This window comes from Epinephelus fuscoguttatus, linkage group LG15 (genome assembly GCF_011397635.1).
Source record: "Epinephelus fuscoguttatus linkage group LG15, E.fuscoguttatus.final_Chr_v1".
Lineage (NCBI taxonomy): Eukaryota > Metazoa > Chordata > Actinopteri > Perciformes > Serranidae > Epinephelus > Epinephelus fuscoguttatus.
The window spans coordinates 39,565,810-39,586,968 of record NC_064766.1 but is presented as its reverse complement, the minus strand read 5'-3'; the positions used below and the strand labels follow the sequence as shown (position 1 = coordinate 39,586,968).

The window sequence follows — 21,159 nt, the reverse complement described above, 5'->3', positions numbered from 1 at the left end:
CCTGTTCCATATGCTTTCTTTTGTTTTGGTAGCTCAGGAGTAAGAATGAACTTTGTTTAAAGAAAACTGATCTTTCAGTTTCACCTTGGAGCCTTGGAGTTCTTTACATGCTATCTACATCTATTCTAACCAGACAACCTCAGGGTTTAATGGTAATGTTTTTTCTTTCTTCTTGCCCAGCCACGCAAATAGGTCAGAAATCTACTTGCTCACTGCTTAGCTACTTCCATGAATTTACTAATCCAAAATGGCTTTTTATTTGCCCCGAGCAATCATTATTGTTGAGCCCTGAACCTCCATCAGCTAAGAAAGAGTGTGTGATACAAGCCATATCTTGAGAACTGCTTTTTAATTTAACTTTTTGTAAACAGTGTCTCAACTTCTCACTCAATTTGTTACACACCTATTTCTTTCACTTTTCATGTGAACAACAAAGCCCAACACTAATTACACTAATTTAAACAATATCGTGTCATCTTGTGGATACAATATTGTTAACAACTAGACCGATACCCAAGTAGAGCTAAACGATTTTTGCTTGAATGTGAATCACAGTTTTTGTCCCAAAGATTTGAGATCACAATACTTAGTTTTTCAACAAAAACATTTCTGAGATATTTAAGAGCCATTATGAGATAGAAGAAGACATAGCTGGCTGGGCAGGCATCTCACTCCACTAACTTCTCACTACAGCAACATCAGCTGTTGTTTCAACAATGTGTAACTGAAGAAATTCAACTGAGCTATTCTGTCAGGAGAAACTGTAGCCCCTTTTACACTGCCAGATTTTCCCTGAATGTTGGGCCGATTTGCTGGCAAGCTGCGAGCCTTTATACACAGGCAAAATGGCGAGTTGATCCGAGGTGCCCAATTTCCTGCCTCGTAGGGTAGACATATTGGTGGAACCCTTTCAGTTTAAAAAGACAGAGGCGGCCTTCTGCAACGGGAGGAGCTGTTGATGACGCCACATGTGAGAGCCACTGGCGGTGGATAAACAGGAAACAGCTGATAGCAGGAATTAGCGAGCAGCTAGTAGCAAGAGGGAAACACAAACCCGACAGACACTGTAAAGATGAGCAACTGGGGAGACAAGGAATTGCGCGCCCTCCTTGTCCTCGCAAACGAAGAGGCCATTAACCGTCAGATGACGGAGACGGTGAAGAGCATGCCAACTTACGAGAGAATCGCCACCTGACTAGCCGCGGCTTCCCTCCCACGTCACTGATTATGTCACACGCTGAACTACACGTTTTGTTACTTGCTCACGCCCCCCATTGCCCCGAAAAAGGCACATTCTGTATAAACAAAAGTAGGTAGGCGGCATTTTGCTGCACTCCCCGATTTTGTTTTTATACTGCCAATGCTGAAAGAAGACTGATTGGGCTTTCCTGCAAATTTGCACAGCTCCTATCTAAAAAGGGCTACTGACATGAAACCAACGGTGGGTAAGAAAAATAACAACTTACATGTAATCTGTTAAGCTATGAGTAGGCGGAAAAAGTCCGCTAGCTGCTAGGCTAATTTACGCAATGTCAGGGCCGGTTCCAGAAAATAATGACTAGAGGTGCATCTTAGATCAAATGGGTGAACAAGCGCGGTACGTTATGCATTTTCCAGTCATTTCAAGTTGGATGATACCAGCCAAGCAAGAATATTTAAAGTGTCTTTCAAGTGCTTTATTGCAGCCGTATTGTAGCAGAACAAAGAAAAGGCTACATTTAGTCTGGGCTACCTCACCCATCAGACCATCTAGCAACAGATGTTTCTTACCCTGAAAATAAAACATAGAAATTCAAACTAGGAATTCTATCTATAACAATCAGTGTTGTCAGCTCAAAACCATCACTGATTGTTATAGATAGAATTCCTAGTTTGAATTTCTAGTTTTTAATTTTATTTTTTATTTCAAATTTGCACAAACAGTATCATGTGGTAGGACATAGAAACATTCTTAACTTCTTCCTACCCCTTCGAACACGACACCCCACCACCATGATACCATCTAACTTACTCAACAACTAATTTATTGTATTGTTTATATGCCCTATTTTTGTTATTTGTTTTTCTGTGTCTTTTTTAAAACATGTTTAGTAAAGTTGAATTTAAAAAAAGCTCAAATAAAATAAAAATAACCTGTGTGGTCCATTTCATCCGGCAGAAACCGCCATACCACAGTAAAAGGTGCACGTTTTATAGAGTCTTATGGCTCCTCTTTACCTAAGTCGTCGGGTGGTGGTGCTTTGGAGGAGCCGAGCGCCTGCTCTGGGGCTGGGGGTGAAGGCAGCGGCTCAGGCGGGAGTGAGCAGGACGAGGCTGCCGCTTGCTCCCCAGCTGCTAGGCTAAGTTCATGTCGAAGTCGAGTCTCTGTCTCACCATCATTACCATTTTCTGACTTGTTGCTGGTCGTGTTTTGCTTGAACCATTTTCAAATATCCATGGTGATCTTGTTAACGTTAATTGTGTTACAGGCTGTTAACGGTACAACAGAAAGCAGCGTCCGGCTGGTGCAGCAGCCGCCGGGCCAGTAACTGCACTGCACGCAAATGAGTGACGTGCAGTCACGCGCATTTGTCATGACAGTGACGTTACTGAAAAAAGGCAGGAATTTTATTAAATTACCATTGAATTAAAACTAAACTGGCAAATAGAATATGCACTTCACTATCAATGTGTTCTATATTGTTATGTCAACATTTTTTTTCCCACTCTTCTCAACTGAGCATGCAGACACATAAAATAAGGGTGCAATGCATGCTTATGCACCCTCGTAAAACCGGGCCTGCGCAATGTATACATGCTTAATGATTATAATGTGTGACTAGCAAAAAAACTTGAAAAGCTATTAACATTGACAGTTATTACTGAGCTGACTTTGGTACTTTTGTTAAATGATCTTGTTAATGCATCAGTTAAGTTGAGCTACAGTTACAGTTACAGCTCGACTAGGCCATTTAGTTGGACTACTGTCCTTGTCCCAGTATACAAGCACGGAAGGGGAATCCATCTATTGACCTAAATATGTCTGACTCCACTACGATAGGTGGAGATATGCACCCTTTCAGCTTGTAAGTATTGGACCTTTTTCCTGTTGACCTATTACATCACAGACCAAACAATGGACAAACAAGTTAGCTACATTAGCTAGCAGCTAACTGGTACCATGGTGGACAACTTTACAGCTCTGTACATTTCATACATGCTGTATGCTTTACTTTTTGTACAGATGAGATGCAAGCTGATGTAGACTTTGCCATGTTGATATCAGCTTCTTCTTCTGTTACCCATTTCATGCTATTTGACTTACGGCTCAAAGCCCGGGGCGGAAACTGTGGAGCATGCACCAGGCGCCTCGGCCAGTTTGGGTCTGATTGACTGTATACATGCAGGAGGAATTCAACTCTCAATCACATTATCTGGGTGTGTTAGTCCAACTTTTGATTTAGTACGATTTCAGTCGCACTAACATGTTGACATGTATTTAAAAGTCTGGTTCTAGTTGGACTGACAGAATAAAGCGATTTTGTCTGATGTCGTATAAACATACTGCATATTTCATGGCTGTTTGGAGAAGTTTGCCTTCTGGGCTTTAAGCCTGATTGCCCTGAAGTTTTAGGGAAAAGATCATACTTTGGGTTAAAATGGAAAGATTAAAAAAAGTCCTGAAGTTTAACTCATCCCATGTGCTGTTTCATTTGTGTTATTGGAGTCAGTTAAAAGTAAACTTTACTGTACTTATTATTTATATATTGTTTATATCTTTTATAGCAAAAAGCAGGAACGACAGGCCCCTGAATCGCATCGAAGCAAAATTGTATAGTGGTATTTTCAGATGTGGGACACACTTTCCTATTATCTTGTGGCTATTATAACAACAGATGGGTGTCTGCATACTTTTGGCCATGTATTGGTTTTGCCTCAGTACTTAATGGGATCATCTAGAGTTTAAAACATTGATATTTTCAACATTAGATGCTCTCACTGTGATGCAGCTGCTCCAATGTAAAGAACAGAAAATTATAAGAAGTATGTGCATTATGCTACATTGTTTAACACTAGTACTGCTAATGTTTTTGTCTTTTTAAATGCAGGCTGAACTACAATAAGCACTGAAAACACAAGTGACATTATCTAAGAAACTATTCCTGTGAAGTCTTTTCATTTAGTGTATCAGTGAGCCAAAAAGCTGGTTTGTTTCAACATCAAAGTTCCTCACTTACATTCAGTTCCTCCGATTCACAACATCATAATTTGCATACAAATACTTTGTTGTTAATCTGCTCATGAAGGCGTGTTTTAATTCTAGAACACAGTCATTTCTAGTATCTGAATGAAAAACAGTAAACCTGTTATTTCCAGCTCAGCCATTTCACATGCTGGTGCTGTTCTGCTACACTGCTGCTGCTGCTCACCGTCTCTGTACCGACACCTGTCTGATGTTGATAGAGACACAGGCAAACATCCGACTACAAAACAGGCCAGAAGAAAACCATAAAATCCTTCAAAAAGTGCAGCGGAGCAGTAGGCCCAGCGTCACACAACAAGCACACAAAGATAAAAGCTTCCCTCTCTGCAAAGATGCGACTGGCGGAGGAAACAGAGGGAGGCGCGTCGCCTTTGAAGTTATATTTAGGCCAAATCCTCCTTTGCAGAACAAACCGTCTTCCACTATGCATACAAATCACAGCCAACAACTGAGGGAGGAACCGTCCTAAGAGCACAGGAGCCGCCCGCACACATGCAATTAGCCGGCGGAGCATCAAAAATACACAGGCCTGCTGGGTTTGATTCCTTCTGCATCCCAAATACTCCAATCCCACCTGGGGCACAGGTGCATGCTGGGTTCTCATTGGACACAACTTTGATGATGTGAGCACACAGCAGCCTCGCTGCAGGTGGTCCAGATCCATTTAGACACATTCACAACAAACTGGAACTGTGAAGCACTTCTGAGCTCCAACACGTGTGTTTGATTTAAAAAGACATTTTTAGTTTTTTACCAGCAGGTGGACAGAGGGGAACAGTTCTGTCTTTCAAATGTGTCACAGAGAAAAAGAGACATTACAGCCGTGTGTGTGAGCACAGCCCTCGACTCTGCTCCACTGTCACAACTGTGATGTGCACCTCGGTGCCGGTGCTGAGAGTCTAGTAACGATGGGACCGCCCTCATTTCCCATCATGCCTCTCCAGTGCTGATCTAGTGTTTATTTAGTAGTTTAAAGTTTTCTGTTAGGCCTGCATGCTCCAGAATATAAATGGGACTCTGTTATTAATACACAGTCACAGTGGTTATAATGCCTCGGTGCAGAAAATGGTGGCTCCCTTTTGTGCTGGTTTATAGTTTCAACCATCAGTGAGGTGACTGTTACATTTAATTACACCAGCTGTATTTTTCAAAGTAATTGAGGCGATGTGCATCATGGGTATGTGTAGAAATTTCAGATTACATCAAGTATCAAATTAACATCTTAAAGAGAAATGCAAAGGTATATTGGAAGCTGGTGAAATGGGAAAACAACAATACCACAGGCATGATTAGCTCTTAACTACAACCATCTGAAGGGACGCATGAAATCCTCTGGCGGACCATCCGTATATTTGACACCCTGCTGTAGGCCATCTTTGTGCACGTTCAGCTTCACCCCTTGTCCATCCTCTTTGAGGCCTATGCTGATGCTGATGTGTTCATCTCTCATCTGTCCTCAGAGGTGTAATTGTTTCACTCCTGATAGCTGACTAAAGTCATTTAAAAAGACTAATTTTAATCACTATTTTGTCATTACTACTTCAGGGCTGCTTTAATCATTTCTTCTGTGGAAAACAAACTCTTTGGGTGACTGGTTTCTGAGATGCCTGGTTAATAAGAATGCTCGGTTAACACTGCTTTTCTCGGATGTTTTGAAGCAGAGGGGCGCGATCGCGGTGAAGAGCTGATCGTACAGGGTTACAGCTGCAGATCCAACAGCGCCATTTCGTCAGAACTATAAAAGCAGTTCCATTAAGTGTCACTTTAAATGCCCATGATGCAAATCTGCAGAGTGCATGTCCCACAGGGAAACAGAGAAATAGTTTCAGGAACGAAATGAAGACGACTCCATCCGCCTTCCGTGTAAAGTGCACAGCTTTTCTCTGGAAACAGACGACTTTGCAATGTGAGAAAAACATGAAGGTCTGGAGTAAAAAGTATTCCTCGGCAGGCATCCTTCCATCTATCCATTTATCTCTGCATATCTAACCACGTGCTTATCTGACTGCTCTTTCAGTCAGAAACAGCAGCAGCAGCTGAAAGCGTGAGTGACGGCAGCGACGGCGGGTTTGTCCTACATAATGACTTAATTGAGGTGGTTAACACTTTGAGAATAATGAGAGCCTCTAGACCACAGCAGACCCAGGAGTGAGAGCAGCGCACACACACACACACACACACACACACACACACGCAGAGGAAATCAGTGTCGATTATTAATAGCAGCAGCCAAACGCAGCACTCAGCCAGATCAACACAGGTCTACTTTTTGTCTCTGTGTGACTCAAACACACTTCAGTTACTGATAATTCATCACTCCATGCAGATGCTGCGTGTTCATTTCATTTGTCCAACACACAAACAGAAAAATAAAATTAGCAACAATAACTGAAAGCTTTTGAATTCAGTATTACAAATAAAGTAATTGTTCTATTCCATTTCACTTGCTTTCGTGATATTAGTGTGTCACTGACGGTGGACACAACATGGAGGTTGTTTCTGAGATCAGGAATGACTTTCAGTCTCACCTGTTAAGGAAACTGAACAACAAGTCCTTAAAGGGCTCACGCAAAAAAATTTGGACATTGCTAATTTTATGACAACTGGGCAAAATCCATCATGTTAGGAAGATCATGCGATATAAGTCAAAGTGTTTATCCATCAATACTGAGCAGGGTTGCAGCGATATACCAGTTTCAAGGTATATGGTGACATAACAGTTATCATACTGTGTCCATTTGTTTATCTACAATATTGGGAAAATATGCAACTTATCTTAGTTATTTTCTGATGGGAAACTTTAATTTTCACAATCTTCCATTTTAAAAAGTGGTTTCAAGTTTCAGTTATAGTAATAAAATGTTTGTTAAACCAACAATAACCCTTCAGTTTTTTTTCTTTGTGGGTCATGCTGATAATAAAATAAATTCTGTAATACTGTGAAACCGTGACATTCTCTGAGACAGTTATCGTACCATGATTATTCTTCTTTCTGCTTCCTTTCATTCAGATTTGAGAATGTTGTGTTTATATTGTATTGTTTTTTTTCTTTTTGTTTTTTCAATGAATGAAATAAAAATAAATAAATAAAAAATCTCATACCTAATACTGACAAACAAATAGGTAACATCTTTGCATTTCATTTATCTTATTCTTCTTCCCTCTTAGTTTTTCATGGAGAAAATCCTCTTTCACGGTGTATTTAATTTTTAGGAATGCACTGAAAATTCTGAGCATATTTCAAACATCGAAACTGATGTCTAAAATAAGAATTTGGCTGACAGGAATACCCATGGTTTTGTCTTGTCAATGTGAAGTTTGCTTGTGTTGTTATTTATTCCCCCTTCTGTGACAGGAAACAAATAAATCTTAACAATTAAAGTAACTCTTTTTAAGTCATTCAGTCCTTCATGACACTACCTTTAATTAAACAGAAATTCAAATCACACAGATTTATGTGAAAGAAAACATTAAAACTACCTTCTTTTACACGAAAAAAATTCTTTTCATTTTCATTTCATTTTTGCAAGGTCACACTGACCTTTGACCACAACAATCCAATCAGTTTATTCTTCAGTCCAAGTGGATGTTTGTGTCACATTTAAAGAATTCCCTTGAGGTATCTTGAAATACCGTGTTCATGAGAATGAGACAAATGCAAGGTCACATTGACCTTGACCTTTGAGCAAAAAAAAATCCAATCAGTTCATTGTTAATTTTAATTCAATTTTAATTTATTATACTTTATTAATCCCCCTGAGAGGAAATTCAATTCAATTTTTTAAGTCCAAGTACATTGTGCCAAAGGTCACAGTGACCTTGACTTTTGACCTACAACCGTCAAAATCTCATCAGTTCATTGCTGAGTTCAAGTGAACATTTCTTCAAACTTTGGTATTCCTGAGGTATCGTGTGCACGTGGATGGGATGGATGGGCATACACATGGACAACCTGTAGACATAATGCCACGAGCCAAAGCTATCGCCAACACAGAGGCATAAAAACTGTTGTTCTCATTCTTCACTGGACACAAAAACATAAGAAGATGGGGTCCATGCTGAAAAATACTTAAGTTACCTTGTAATTCACTACAGTATATCACTCAGCCCTGCTTGTAACTGATTCATGAACATCTGGCTTAGGCAGAATAAAAACTGACTGACTGAATAACCATCTCCTTCCTTCTCTTCTTGAGACACAGTTATCTTATATTTAGTAACGTTCCTCCGCTGGACAAAAATGGATCATATCAAAAATATTTTCATGCTTTTCCAGACTTTTCCAACCTGATCAGAAACTCTGACCAGCATCAGCACAAAGATCAGTCAGTTCATACTGTCTGGAGTGTATCTGTCCACGTCACTAACATATTCACACACACTGCCCCAGTCTGTCGCATTGGCCCATCAGGGATCGATGTTGAAGGTGTCACATTACTGCCAACGTAATCAGCAGTTTACCACTGGGAGTAATTACAGACCAGAGACGAGGCCCGCGGGGCGGCAGAGTCCTTGAAGCTGCAGACGCTGCCCGCAGCGAAACACCAACTTCCAGACACATCAGCAGTCTGAAATACCACCCCTACCTCCTGCACCGCCAGAGACTGCTCCGAAACATAACGAGCCCCTCTGGAGGGGCCCATCTTGGGCCACGGGCTCTGATTTCTCATCCTACTTTGTCTGTCTTGGCAGCCAACTGGGTTTTTAGGGGAGAAGCGTGCTCCAGTAAACAGCAGCTGGTTACCTGCCAGAGCAGCTGCTGGAGGAGAAGAAAGGCGAGGGCGCCCAAAGTCCAACTCTCCCAAAATAGAAACACTGTCAGACATAACAGCACGCGCGCACACACACACACACACACACACACACCCCACAAACAAAACATACACACACACTTTTAAAGCCTCATATCTTTATTTATGCTCTGCTCCACTAGGCGTGTGTTCAAGATTAAAGAGGTTAAAGCGAGGACAGAGGAATGATGAGGAAAAGAGGGACGATGGAGGCAGCTGAGGATGTTTCATTTCTGCCAATACATCCCCCTGAATCCTGCACACCGGACCTTTAATTGATTCAGTGTTTGTCTAAAAATTCCCAAAAGCACAACGTGAAATCATAAAATGTCTTGTTTTGTCTGAACAATCCAAACCCCAAAAATATTCAGTTCCTTATACTAAAAGACAAAAAGCAACAAAACCTCATCTCTGAGAGGCTCAAACTAGGAAATGTCGGCATCTTCAAAACTGATGATCGACTAATTAATTAAACATTTCAGCTATAAACTCCTGACTATGTTCAGTCACACCATCCCTACTCATGGTGCAACTCGACTAAGTCAACTGTCATCAAATCATGAGATGTTTCATCCACTGCAGCCTTCACATAATCTGGGAAAAAGAAACTGCTGACAGAACATCAAAGACAGCAACACAACAGGCTGCTGTATTCAAGAAGAGAAACCAAATGTTTGCCATCATGTGAGGCAGCTCGTTGGCTGCGTGTATGTTACGGATTAAATAAAAAGGTCAACAGTCACGCTTGCAAGACTTGCAGAATGTCACAGCTGCTCCAACACAAATCAACTTAATATGTACATGAAAATATAAATGTAAATTTAATTACTAATTTATTTGGTTAATCAAATTTTATTTTCAATTACAATTTTGCATTGAATAATTACCAAAACCAGATAATCGTGATAAAACAATTCCAAATTCTGTTTTGCAGTCATGTTCTCCTTTTGTCTTGTGTTATAAATCCAGCGCACCCCTGTCCTTTACAGTGGTCCAGTCAGTGTCGCCAATCCACCACCTTTCCCCCTCGATTTACAAACTTTTCAGACCCTTTTAGTACTTGATTTCTGAAAACCGAACAACAACAAGTTGAGCAACTTATTCAGACCATCAGGGAAAAAGTAAGAAACATATTAAAATGTATTATTTTGTATTTCTTTGTCAGCAGTGCAGGATCTCTCCTTCTCCTCTTGCACTGTGTTGATATCTAAATATTATATTATCTTATTATCTATTCTATCTCATTCATTTTATTTTTGTTTGTTTTTCAGTTTAATTATATCTGACGTTCAAGACTAGAATGTATTTGTCATCACCCACGTCTTCGCTATTAATAATAACAAAACTAATAACAATAATAGTTTAAAATTAAAAAAAAGAGAGAAAAAGGAATGAAAACAAGGTGGAAAGTAGTGTGTCATTTTGTGTGTTCTGCTGTTGGGATAGAATTTGTTCCATTTCTCAAGTTAGTCTCTCACTGCAAAAGTTAATTTATGCTTTGAATTCTTCAGTTATGACCTTGACCTTTGACATTTGACCACAAAATTCTAATCAGATCCTCCTTGAGTCCATGTAGACATTTGTGCCAAATTTGAAGAAATTCCCTCAAGGTGTTCTCAAGATATCGCATTCATGAGAATGAGACAGACAAGGTCAAAGTGGCCTTGACCTCTGACATATGACCATGAAAATCTAATCAGTTCAGCACTGAGACCAAGTGGAAGTCTAAAATTCCCCCAAAGTGTTCTTGATATGTCATTTTCACAACAATAGGATGGACAGAATGACAGAAGAAAAAACAACCCAAAAACATAATGCCTTCAGCCACGGCTGTCGTCAGTGAGTAATTGTGTTAATGGTGATCTCAAAACTGACAAAAATAATCACTGATTTTGATTTGTGCCGTAACTGAGCAGCCCTAAAGTTGCCCTGGAAGTAGTTCCCTATGCAGTTAGCTTCAAAAGCTAATCCAAAGAGCTAATTTCTGTTTACAAAAACACAACGTCAACAAATCATTCTCGTTCTCTGTGTATTTGGAAAGGGTTAGGAGGCGCTCTCTGTTTGCCTTGACATACTTTGTTTAGCTGCAGTTACACTTCTGAATCTCCATAATGGAGGTGGTGATGGAGGAGGAGGAAATGACCCAGAGACAGAATGAACATAATTATGAGAATAAGATCCAGGCTGAGAGATGGAAGATTTAAATCCAGAACTCAGAACAAGATTTTAACGTCTGCTGAGCTGAAATCCAACTGATGCAGAGAACAAGTGAAAAAGGTACAGAATCTGACACTCGCTGACTTTTCTACTGACTTTATAGAGTCCACATTTATTCGCACTCTGAAACACACCTCGTCAAATCCAACAACATTCCAACAATGTCACGAACTGTGAGGAATCAGGTATTGCAAGTGCAATCAGTCCTTGGTTATGTTGAGCCTGAGCACAGGTTATAGTCAGAGCCTCACAGACTACACTGTGCACACAGCTGTGTGTGTGTTAAGGATTAAACAAAGGTCAGTCAAACTGCAGTGCATGCAGAATGTCAGCAGCTGCTCCACACACAGCAGTAAATATTCAATGTTCACCTGATGATTTGAAATATAAACCGCTCCAAAATGCACCACAAGTTAGCAAGTGTTGGAGAGAGCAACGTTTCAAAAGGCAGAATTAAAATGCTCCTAACTCCTGGTGAGTCGCACTAAATATGAAACAACAATCAGGGATTTAAAGACAAAAAATAAAACCATGACACAAGTAAAAACAGTCAACAGGTGACACTGAACCTGTGTCTAGAGACACTGTAAACGCAGCATAGACCTGTAAACAGATGTATTTACACCTGGATTTGCTTCTCTCTCACTTTAATGATACACAGGGTGGAACACAATAACCTTTGGTCACAAACTGACTCCACTATAAATCCAGTCGGATTCAACTTTGACCTGTGAAGTCACAAGACTCTCCAGTGTCCAGCCAATGTAAGGCAGGGGCTCAGACGACCTCTGGTTCAAGATCTACGTCATTTTTACATACATGTGCTGCACGGTCACAGAAGCAGAGAGGGAGGGCTGCTGCCTGGCTGCAGTGCGTGTAGGCAGATGATACAGAGTGTTGACAGTAAAGTTTTAAAATCTACAACTTGCTGCTGCTAGCCAGCTCGTCATGCTGAGTTTACAAATCTGCCCACACTCTGTACTGTCCCACCCAAGTGAATTTCAAGTGACAATGAAGTAGTGATCCAGCACTCACCTTCTACCTCTGTACTTCACATTTTGCACATTGCAATGCTCGTAGTCAGAGTGCACATTCAAAATCACAGACAACCCTGAAGGCGGCCTCGTGCCTATGACTGAATCACAGCCGTGACGATATCACAGTACAACATCACGAGCTCGAGTGTGATATTGCTTTTATACAACAGTTCAACAGTTAAATAAGCAAGGCTGATTAAGAAATGTTGAAAAATGAGGACAAAATAGATAATTTAAGCATTTTATTTGTCTTCCGCCAACAAAAATAATTCCCTCAGGACTCCACTGTCACCGTTGCTATGTAACGCAGACATGGTGCGCCATGCACTTACTCTTTATACACATTTATCTGCACGTTTCCATTAATTGTGCAGCTGGTGAAATAAGTCTCTGGTGACTGCATGGTGGACTGTGGCTTCACAGGCACAGCCGACTCTGCCTTCTGATCTGACAGTATGTTGCTTTTCTCCAAGTCATTGAGCTCCGCTGATGAAACACTGACAAACCTGGATGTGTGCTCAGATGGATTCAGCTTCTCCTCTCCCTCATCTTCCTCTGATGACCATTCATAGTTCAACTCAAAACTTATTTTAGGAAATAAATCCATATTTTTGGCTGTTTGACAGTGGATGAATTAATTAGCCTACAACACAACTGCTGACCTAACTGACACTAACCGTCAGTTTTGATTTGATTGCTGATTGCAATCAGCTGTGAGGCGGAGTGATACACACACAGTGAAATAACCGTGATGTTGTACTCCAGTATCGTCACAGTTTTACTGTCTCTCGACCAATCAGATTGCAGGGCCGGAACTAACTGTTGTATAATTTACATTAAACAGATGTCTGTTTATGATATGAAGCAGAGCTCAACACTGTGAAAGGAGTCAATCTGCATAGTGAGTGCTTTTACTGCTGAAACTTTAAGTAATATCTTTTTCATTTGTTTTATTCTGAAAAATAACAGATACATTTTTTGTTCTCACCCGCTGCCCACCTACGTGCACTTCATTTTAACTCGTGCCTGTACCCATGAACTTAGATTTTTACTAGGGTTGTCAGCTGTCAATATTATAATAATGATATTATTATTTCGATTAATTAATCACAGAGAAATAAAACATTAAAATGACTAATGATGGTTAATCACGTTCCATGGTGCATCACTGAAGGCCACAGTGGCTTTGTCACATGATGGAGACAGGCGACACGTCGCTGCTCGGCCCTGTGAATGCGACATTTACATTTAAAAAAAGGCCCAGATGGAAAAGTTGATAGGGGCACCGATCCCTGCAATTTCTGCAGTAAGGAATTTCTGTACCAGCGGAGAACTTAAAGCCTGAAATATCACCTCAACGCAAAGCAGCAGCGAACCAGAGGTCTGAGCTAGCACAGTATCACAATTTGAATTTTTCATGATATTCAAGATTATAACAGTATTATTGTAAACAAGATGATATGGCACACACCTAAACAATGATGCCCAATATCCAGCAGCTTTACGACACATCTGACAAGATTCATTCAAACGGAAAATTTTTAAAAACTTAAATAGCAATAGTCTATGTATGCAATTAATTTAGATTAACTGATCACAGAGCATGTAATAACTTCGTTTTTTATTTAATCACTTGACAGTGCTAATATACACATACTTTACCCATTAAACAGCTTCAAAACATACAAACTTTTCCTGCAGGATTTTTTGCAGACTGTAATATTCCTATTTAAATATCTGAGAACATCTTCCACCACTTTCTAAGGACCAATGATTAACTCATAGATCAAGAGAATATTCTGAAGCTTAATCAGCACATTAGTTGCAGGACCACAAGTGACAGCAGAAGCCACACACAAGCAGTGACAGTGAACGCATCACTGCACTTCTGTTGTTGTTGTTTTTTTAACTTCATCCCTCTTGGCTCTGTCATAATTAGCCGAAACTGTGACATTAAACGCAACACATGCACACTGAAGCGTGGGGTTATTCATCCAACATGTTGTCAACACACATCCCCACTGTCACTGCCACACACACACACACACACACCCTGTCACTCACACACACACACACACAGCTTACCGGCTGGCATCCTGGTGCTAATGTACCGCAGTTCCTCTGTATGCCGAGCACCGATTGGTCCTGTGTTAGTTAGCCTCCATGTAGCTTCTCCCGCTGTCTCACTTCACCTGCATCGGAATGACGACTCGTTAACATCAACCCGCCCGTTTATGAGTTCACACGACACATTAACCAGCCGCTGTCAGTCACAGCAGAGACACATGAAGCCTCATTAACGGGCTAACGCTGCCCGCTGTCACACTAACGGACACTCGCGTAAACACTGACTGTCCGGAGGCATTAGCCGCACAAGCTAACGTCTCAGTAAAGTCCGAACCCTGCTGCGGCTCCACAGGACACTCACACACACATTAATGAGACATTTCGGGGACGAACCGGTGGACATACCTGTAGGTAAACAGCAGCAGGACAGATTAACTCCTACACATTACTACAGTGCTTCCTGCTTTACGGTGACAGACAACACGGAAGTGTGTGCTGCAGCGGAGCAGCTCCAAAAACTCCCCCGCTCCAGTTCAACACTCAGGGACCTGAAGGAGCCCAGAGACAGCTAATTATAGCTGCTGCTGCTGCTGCTGCTGCTGCAAGGTGGGAGCTCCAGTGCGGTGAGCCTCATCACTGTACTGTATGTCATGATGCGTTCATTAGGAAAACATTTAATCATTAGGATTTTATACACAAGTTCAAAACCTAAATGTGAATGTAAATCACGTTTAACACCCTCACATGTGATAAAGTCACATGATGTTTCAAGTGGAGAACTTGTCGACGTACTCAAGTATTGCACCTAAGCACAGTTTTATAGTTGTACTTAAAATACAAGTACCTCAAAACTGCAATTAAAGGTCCAGTGTGTAGGATTGAGGGCAGCAGTCCTACTGGCCAAAGAACGAAAAAAGAAATCTGTCTAAAGCCACAAAACATATTTGAATACATGCAGCAGCCTATGATGTCTAAATTAGCCCATCAACATTAGGAATAAGTCTGAATGTGCATTTATTAATATGCTATATCACAAGGTGGCTACTCTGCAGTTATTTATAATCATTTAGTGCCTAAACCTTGCAGCGTGGGTGGTGGAAGCAAACTAATGTAGGGCAGCAGTAGCTCAGCCCGTAGGGACGTGGTCTGGGAACCAGAGAGTGGCCAGCTCAAGTCCCCGTCTGGACCAAGCATGCAGTGTGGACCTGTAGCTGGAGAGGTGCCAGTTCCTTCCTTGGCTGCAGCAGTGAAGGTTTATAATCACCTGAAAAGTAAGAATCGTTGTGTTTTTGTTACCAAAGGACGTGCCAATTATATCTGTTAGCGAGCAGGTCCTGGTTTATAGAGATCACCATCTTCACCATCATGTTTCTACAGTAACAGAATAGGGATGTAATGATATGGAAAATTTGATATCTCGATTGTAGTGACCAAATTATCACGGTAAACAATAATATCGCGATATTTTTTCAAGCGCTGTAAAATGTCCAAAAAATAGATATATTGAAATAACTTCACTAAATCTTGTAACTTCCTTATCATACCAAAATGTTAACAGCCAAAATCTTATATTAAAATGAAACTTTCACATTAAAGGGGCAAGGGATTGGCACAGCAACAGAAAATTTTATTTTAAATTACAAAATATGTAAACAAATTACAGGAACAAAGCTTAATTGTCTGGTGCATCTTAACAGTCAGCAAAATATGTAAATTTATATAGCACGAGAGGAAAAATATATATTAAACAAAACAATGCAAGAGTAGAACAAAAATATAGAATAGATAACACAAATGTGCAGGAGAAACCAAAAAAACCCTAAGGGCAATGGTCATCATTACACAGAATAATTCACACATTAGAAGAGTGCATGTGAGTCAGAGGAGTCAGTGCCTGTATGAGAAAAGGAGTGCATGTTCTCGTGTGTGTGTGTGTGTGTGTGTGTGTGTGTGTGTGTGTGTGTTAGGTCAAGATTGTGAGCAGTGAATTTCATTAACCTTAAAAAACCGAGAGCCCCCATTAAGGCTCTCGGTCAAAGGTTAACACGGCAGCGTTTTATGTTGTTTCCTTGAGCTTATGTCGAGAAAGCATAACTGGCCGTCTATCGATTCTAGCTCGCCATACAATAACCATAATCACAGTGATTCAGTCATAGTTGATCTCAATTAGCGTTACGTTACGTCGGTTTATATTCTGTCGGCTCCACTCAGTGTGTACAGCTCTGTTTCGTTTTGAGACACTTTGCAACATAGCTGCTAATACGGCTATTAGCTACTCAGCTAGTATTAGCTCCTAAGTGTCTTAAACGAAAACGGAAAACCTAGTCACGTTCAGGAGGACAGATACGGCTCAAATGTCCCGTATACGTCGACAGTTACACATTATGACAATCTTAGTAAAACCAAAATCCCTCACACAATAACTGACATTTGCATAGCATAACTTGCATTGGCTGTAAAGCTGTGGACGATGGTCACGGAGATGAGCCAGCAGATTTGTAGTGTTGCTGCCCTTCGCAGCAACTTTCTTTCTGCATGTTCTGCACACAGGATAGCTGTCCTCCACCAGCTGTCCCTCGGCATTCTTCAGAAACCCAAAGTACTCTCAGACCTCAGACTCTGTGCGTTTAGTTTGGGGGGGGGGGATGTCCGAAGTGCCGCTATCACCACCTTCTGCCATGTTTTCATTCTTTGTGTTTACACATGGCACGCATTCACGCAGCGCCTGCATCGCGAGACTTGAATGAGGCTGTTATTACATGTCCTGATTATCCACCGCGATAATGCAATTAATTTAAACATAAACGGTAATTCTTACCGTGTAAAAATTAACCGAAATTTACCATAATATCGGTAATCGTTACATCCAGAACAACAAACCAAACACTGGCTCTTTATTATCCCAAACGTTTCTAACAATGTTCGAACCCAGAGAAATCTGTCTTTGTAATTAAAAGCCCTTTTTAGATAGGAACTGTGCAAATTTGCAGGAAAGCCCAATCAGTCTTTTTTCAGCATTGGCAGTATAAAAACAAAATCGGGGAGTGCAGCAAAATGCCGCCTACCTACTTTTGTTAATACAGAATGTGCCTTTTTCGGGGCAATGGGGGGCGTGAGCAAGTAACAAAACGTGTAGCTCAGCATGTGACGTAAACAGTGACGTGGGAGGGAAGCCGCGGCTGGTCAGTCCTTCAGTGATTCTCTCATAAGTCGGCCCGTTCTTCACCGTCCCCGTCATCTGACGGTTAATGGCCTCTTCGTTTGCGAGGGCAAGGAGGGCGCGCAATTCCTTGTCTCCCCAGTTGCTCATCTTTACAGTGTCTGTCAGGTTTGTGTTTCCCTCTTGCTACTAGCTGCTCGCTAATTCCTGCTATCAGCTGTTTCCTGTTTATCCACCGCCAGTGGCTCGCACGTGCGGCGTCATCAACAGCTCCTCCCACAAGTCTTCAACAGCCCTCCCGTTGTGGAAGGCCGCCTCGGTCTGTTTAAACTAAAAGGGTTCCTCCAATATGTCTACCCTACGAGGCAGAAAATTGGGCACCTCGGATCAACTCGCCAATCCGCCTCTGTGTGTATAAACGCTCGCAGCCAGGCGCCAAAACGGCCCAACATTCGCGGAAAATCTGGCAGTGTAAAAGGGGCTATAGAGACTGTGTCATTTGGTCACCTGGGCACTGCCAAGGTGCCCTGAGCAAGGCACCAAACCCCACCTGCTTGTGGCATAAGCCCAAGGCAGCCCCTTCACTCTGACATGCTAGAGAGACTCCAGTCTAGCAACCACAACTGAAGTACAACAAAATTTAGAGGAAAAAGCACCAGGTCGTAGACGTATCACACGATGAAGCATTAAAACATCTTTTAAACTGACATAAAGGCTACACGTTTTTACCGCTGTAGAATGCAATAATCACTCAAGGCGTACATAAATGACAATTAAAAAAAAAAAAAGGTTATTCATTTCCATATAATATTATGTCAAAGCCACAGGGAGCCAATGGAGAGGGTCTAAAGATCCGCATGTGGCTCCGGTGCCGCAGGTTGCCTACCCCTGATTTAGGGGGATATGTTGGCAGAAGTGGAATATGACACAGTAAGTATGTTTTCTTTAGTGTGTAGTCACCTGAAAGTAAGTATCGTTGTGTTTTCGTGGCCGTAGGAGATGCCATTCATATCTAAACAGGAGCAGGTCCTGGTTTATGGAGATTTAGTTCAGTTTAACAACAAAAACATTTACATGTTGCTGCGCTTAAATGACTGCAGTTTTCCAAGTATGACTGGCTGAAATGGTGTTACTATCTTATTCACGACAATGTAAACCAATGCAATTTTTTTTTCTTTTTTTGGCCATAACTAGAGCACTGATAGGATGTTCCAGTAGATGGTCAGTGCCTCAATCATAAGGCTCCATGACTCACAAATTCAAGGTTGCATTTCCTGTTTTAGTGCAACCTCTTGACCTGGCAGTTCACCTTTGTTCAGCTCTGAGCTGTGAATTCACATAGTCAAACAATAGGAGCACTGATGTGAAATAAAGGTGTGATTGTTGCAATGATGTGGCCTCACCTTGTTTTGTAAAATAAAGTTTTGTTGAACAGAACGTCAATGTGACAGTACCTGTAAGAACCTTTAAGAAATCTTGTCTACAAAAACAGCTGACAGTTATCACGAGGAACAGGGGCACTGTTTCAGAAAAGGAGAGGTTACTGCTAAATTAAATTAATACATTTAAATGTGTTTTTCAATGCTTCATGCAGAACAAATGAATTATCAGTTGTCTTCACTGTATTGAGGAGGAGGCAGAAATGTCTGAGATGGTATCTCAAAACCCAGACGACTATCTGAACAAAGAGAAACCACCAGGGAAGAAATGTTTTGTTTAGTTTTCTTGTAGTTTGGGCGAACTTGCCTTGCTCAAGGGAACCTCGGCAGTGCCCAGGAGGTGAACCGGGACCCCTTTGTGGAGTCCACGCTCCCTATTTGGTCCGGACTTGAACAGGCGACCCTCCGGTTCCCAACCCAATCCCTATGGACTGAGCTACTGCCGCCCTAAACAATGTCCTCTATGTCCTCTCCTCATATGAAGCCAGGGACAACAGCAACATTTAACAAAGGTAAAGTTTCAAAAGTCGGCTCCATTACAACTCACAAGGTTCACAGACAAAACAGCTGTCTTATACTAAACAAATGCAACATGCTAACAGTATTAGCACAAGCCTATGGCATTTTACATTGTATAAATTAGCCTAGCGACTAGCAGAGATTTCCTCTGCTCATATGAAGCCAGGATAAATCACACACAAGACTTAAAATGCTATTTTAGTGGAGGCTTTATTGTCTTCACAACTTACTGTTTCTTATCTGTGAAATTAAAGTAAATCAAAGCTTTGTTTCCACTGAGGGAAATGGTTTCAGCTCACAGAGACAGACAGGAGGACTGCGTCGCTGCAGTGTGTAGTTACATTTCTGGGGAGGTGCACGTCAGGCTACAGCGTAGGGCATGGCATCAAGTTGACGCAGAAGTATAAATCCCGCTGTAGTCTGCTCATGTTACATCTGTACACACTCTGTTGTATTAATCTTGTTAAGGCCGCTGGATTGCATCATACACATGTGCACAGTTTAATGAAGAGAACGAAAGGACCAACATGACTAATGACGGCACCAGAGAGCACGCTGTCATTAAGATCATCAATGAGACCAAACAAACTAAAAATACCTCTCAGAGCTGATTAGTACATGTTTGTGAAAGTGTGCTGGTTGTGCTTTTTAAGCTCTTAACGACCTTTGCTGAACCGTCCAATGGACTTAGAGGTGATTAAAGGCTTTGCCCCCACAGATGGCTCGCCAAGCGTCTGCTGAAGTCAAATGACTGACAGCAGCCAGCGGCACCCCTGCCTGACAAAAAAATAGATTAAAAAAAAAATTTAAAAAAAGATCCTGTTTGTGTAATTACTCTAATGCAGCGACGTCCACATGTCATAATTGTAGAGTGTGACAGAGGTGGATCTGTACACATGCACGCTTAAAATACAGCTTTCTGACCAAACACCAGATTAAGCACTCAGGCAGCAGTGAGCAACACTTCACTCTCAACCGTCAGACAGGACAACACAGCCTTATACCTGAACAGACAACAGACCCGGGGTCTCATTTATAAAACAGTGTGCAGGATCCATGCTAAAAGTGTACGCGCGGACAAAATCAGAAAATTCTGTGCCTTAAGAAATATTCACATTTATAAAACTGTGTACACCTGAGAGTGTGCAATTTTCTTTTATAAATCAACTTGGAATTGTCTGCACATGGATCAGTCTAATATCCCGCCCTCTACCCCCCATTAAACTATAAATGGCCTATGCAATCGAAATTATGAATTATGAAAAACTTGAAAAGTTTTTTCAAGATTTTTTGGGGGGCTTTTCAGCCTTTATTTGATAGGACAAAGCGGCACAAGTCAAAATCGAGTCTGTGGATTCTGCAGCACGGATACAGCCTTTGTACATGAGGGTCCTGCTGTACCAGGTGAGCTACTTGGCACCCCATCACTGCAGCCGTTTAGACTGATTGCTTTACTCTGTGCCAAAATGATCATTACAATCAGTTCATCCCTGACACTGGGATATCACTTGAAGATTGGCTTTATTTCCAGACTGTACTGACTGATGGAATCCATATATGCAGGTGGTGAAGACGTACGGGAGTCAGCTGGAGAGGGAAAAGTATGTGGCAACCACCACAGTGTCTCCAGTGCACTCTGTGTGCACAGTCGTGTTCACTGCAGTGATTTTAAACACAATAACTATCT

At 41.4% G+C, this 21,159-nt stretch overlaps 1 protein-coding gene across 3 annotated transcripts in view; it reads right to left on the bottom strand.

Moving 5' to 3' along the window:
- efr3a (EFR3 homolog A (S. cerevisiae)) overlaps positions 1-21,159 on the bottom strand; it is a 578,128-nt gene that overhangs the window by 195,618 nt on the left and 361,351 nt on the right. The window contains exons 1-2 of one of the 3 annotated variants that reach the window (XM_049598483.1): positions 14,760-14,892; positions 14,373-14,479 (exon numbers count right to left, since the gene is read on the bottom strand). In XM_049598483.1, coding sequence (XP_049454440.1) covers positions 14,373-14,382 — 10 coding nt within the window. In that variant the 5' untranslated portion in view covers positions 14,383-14,479; positions 14,760-14,892. Of the gene's footprint in view, positions 1-14,372; positions 14,480-14,759; positions 14,893-21,159 lie in introns of those variants that run through there. The other 2 variants (XM_049598485.1, XM_049598484.1) reach the window with 2 other exon arrangements.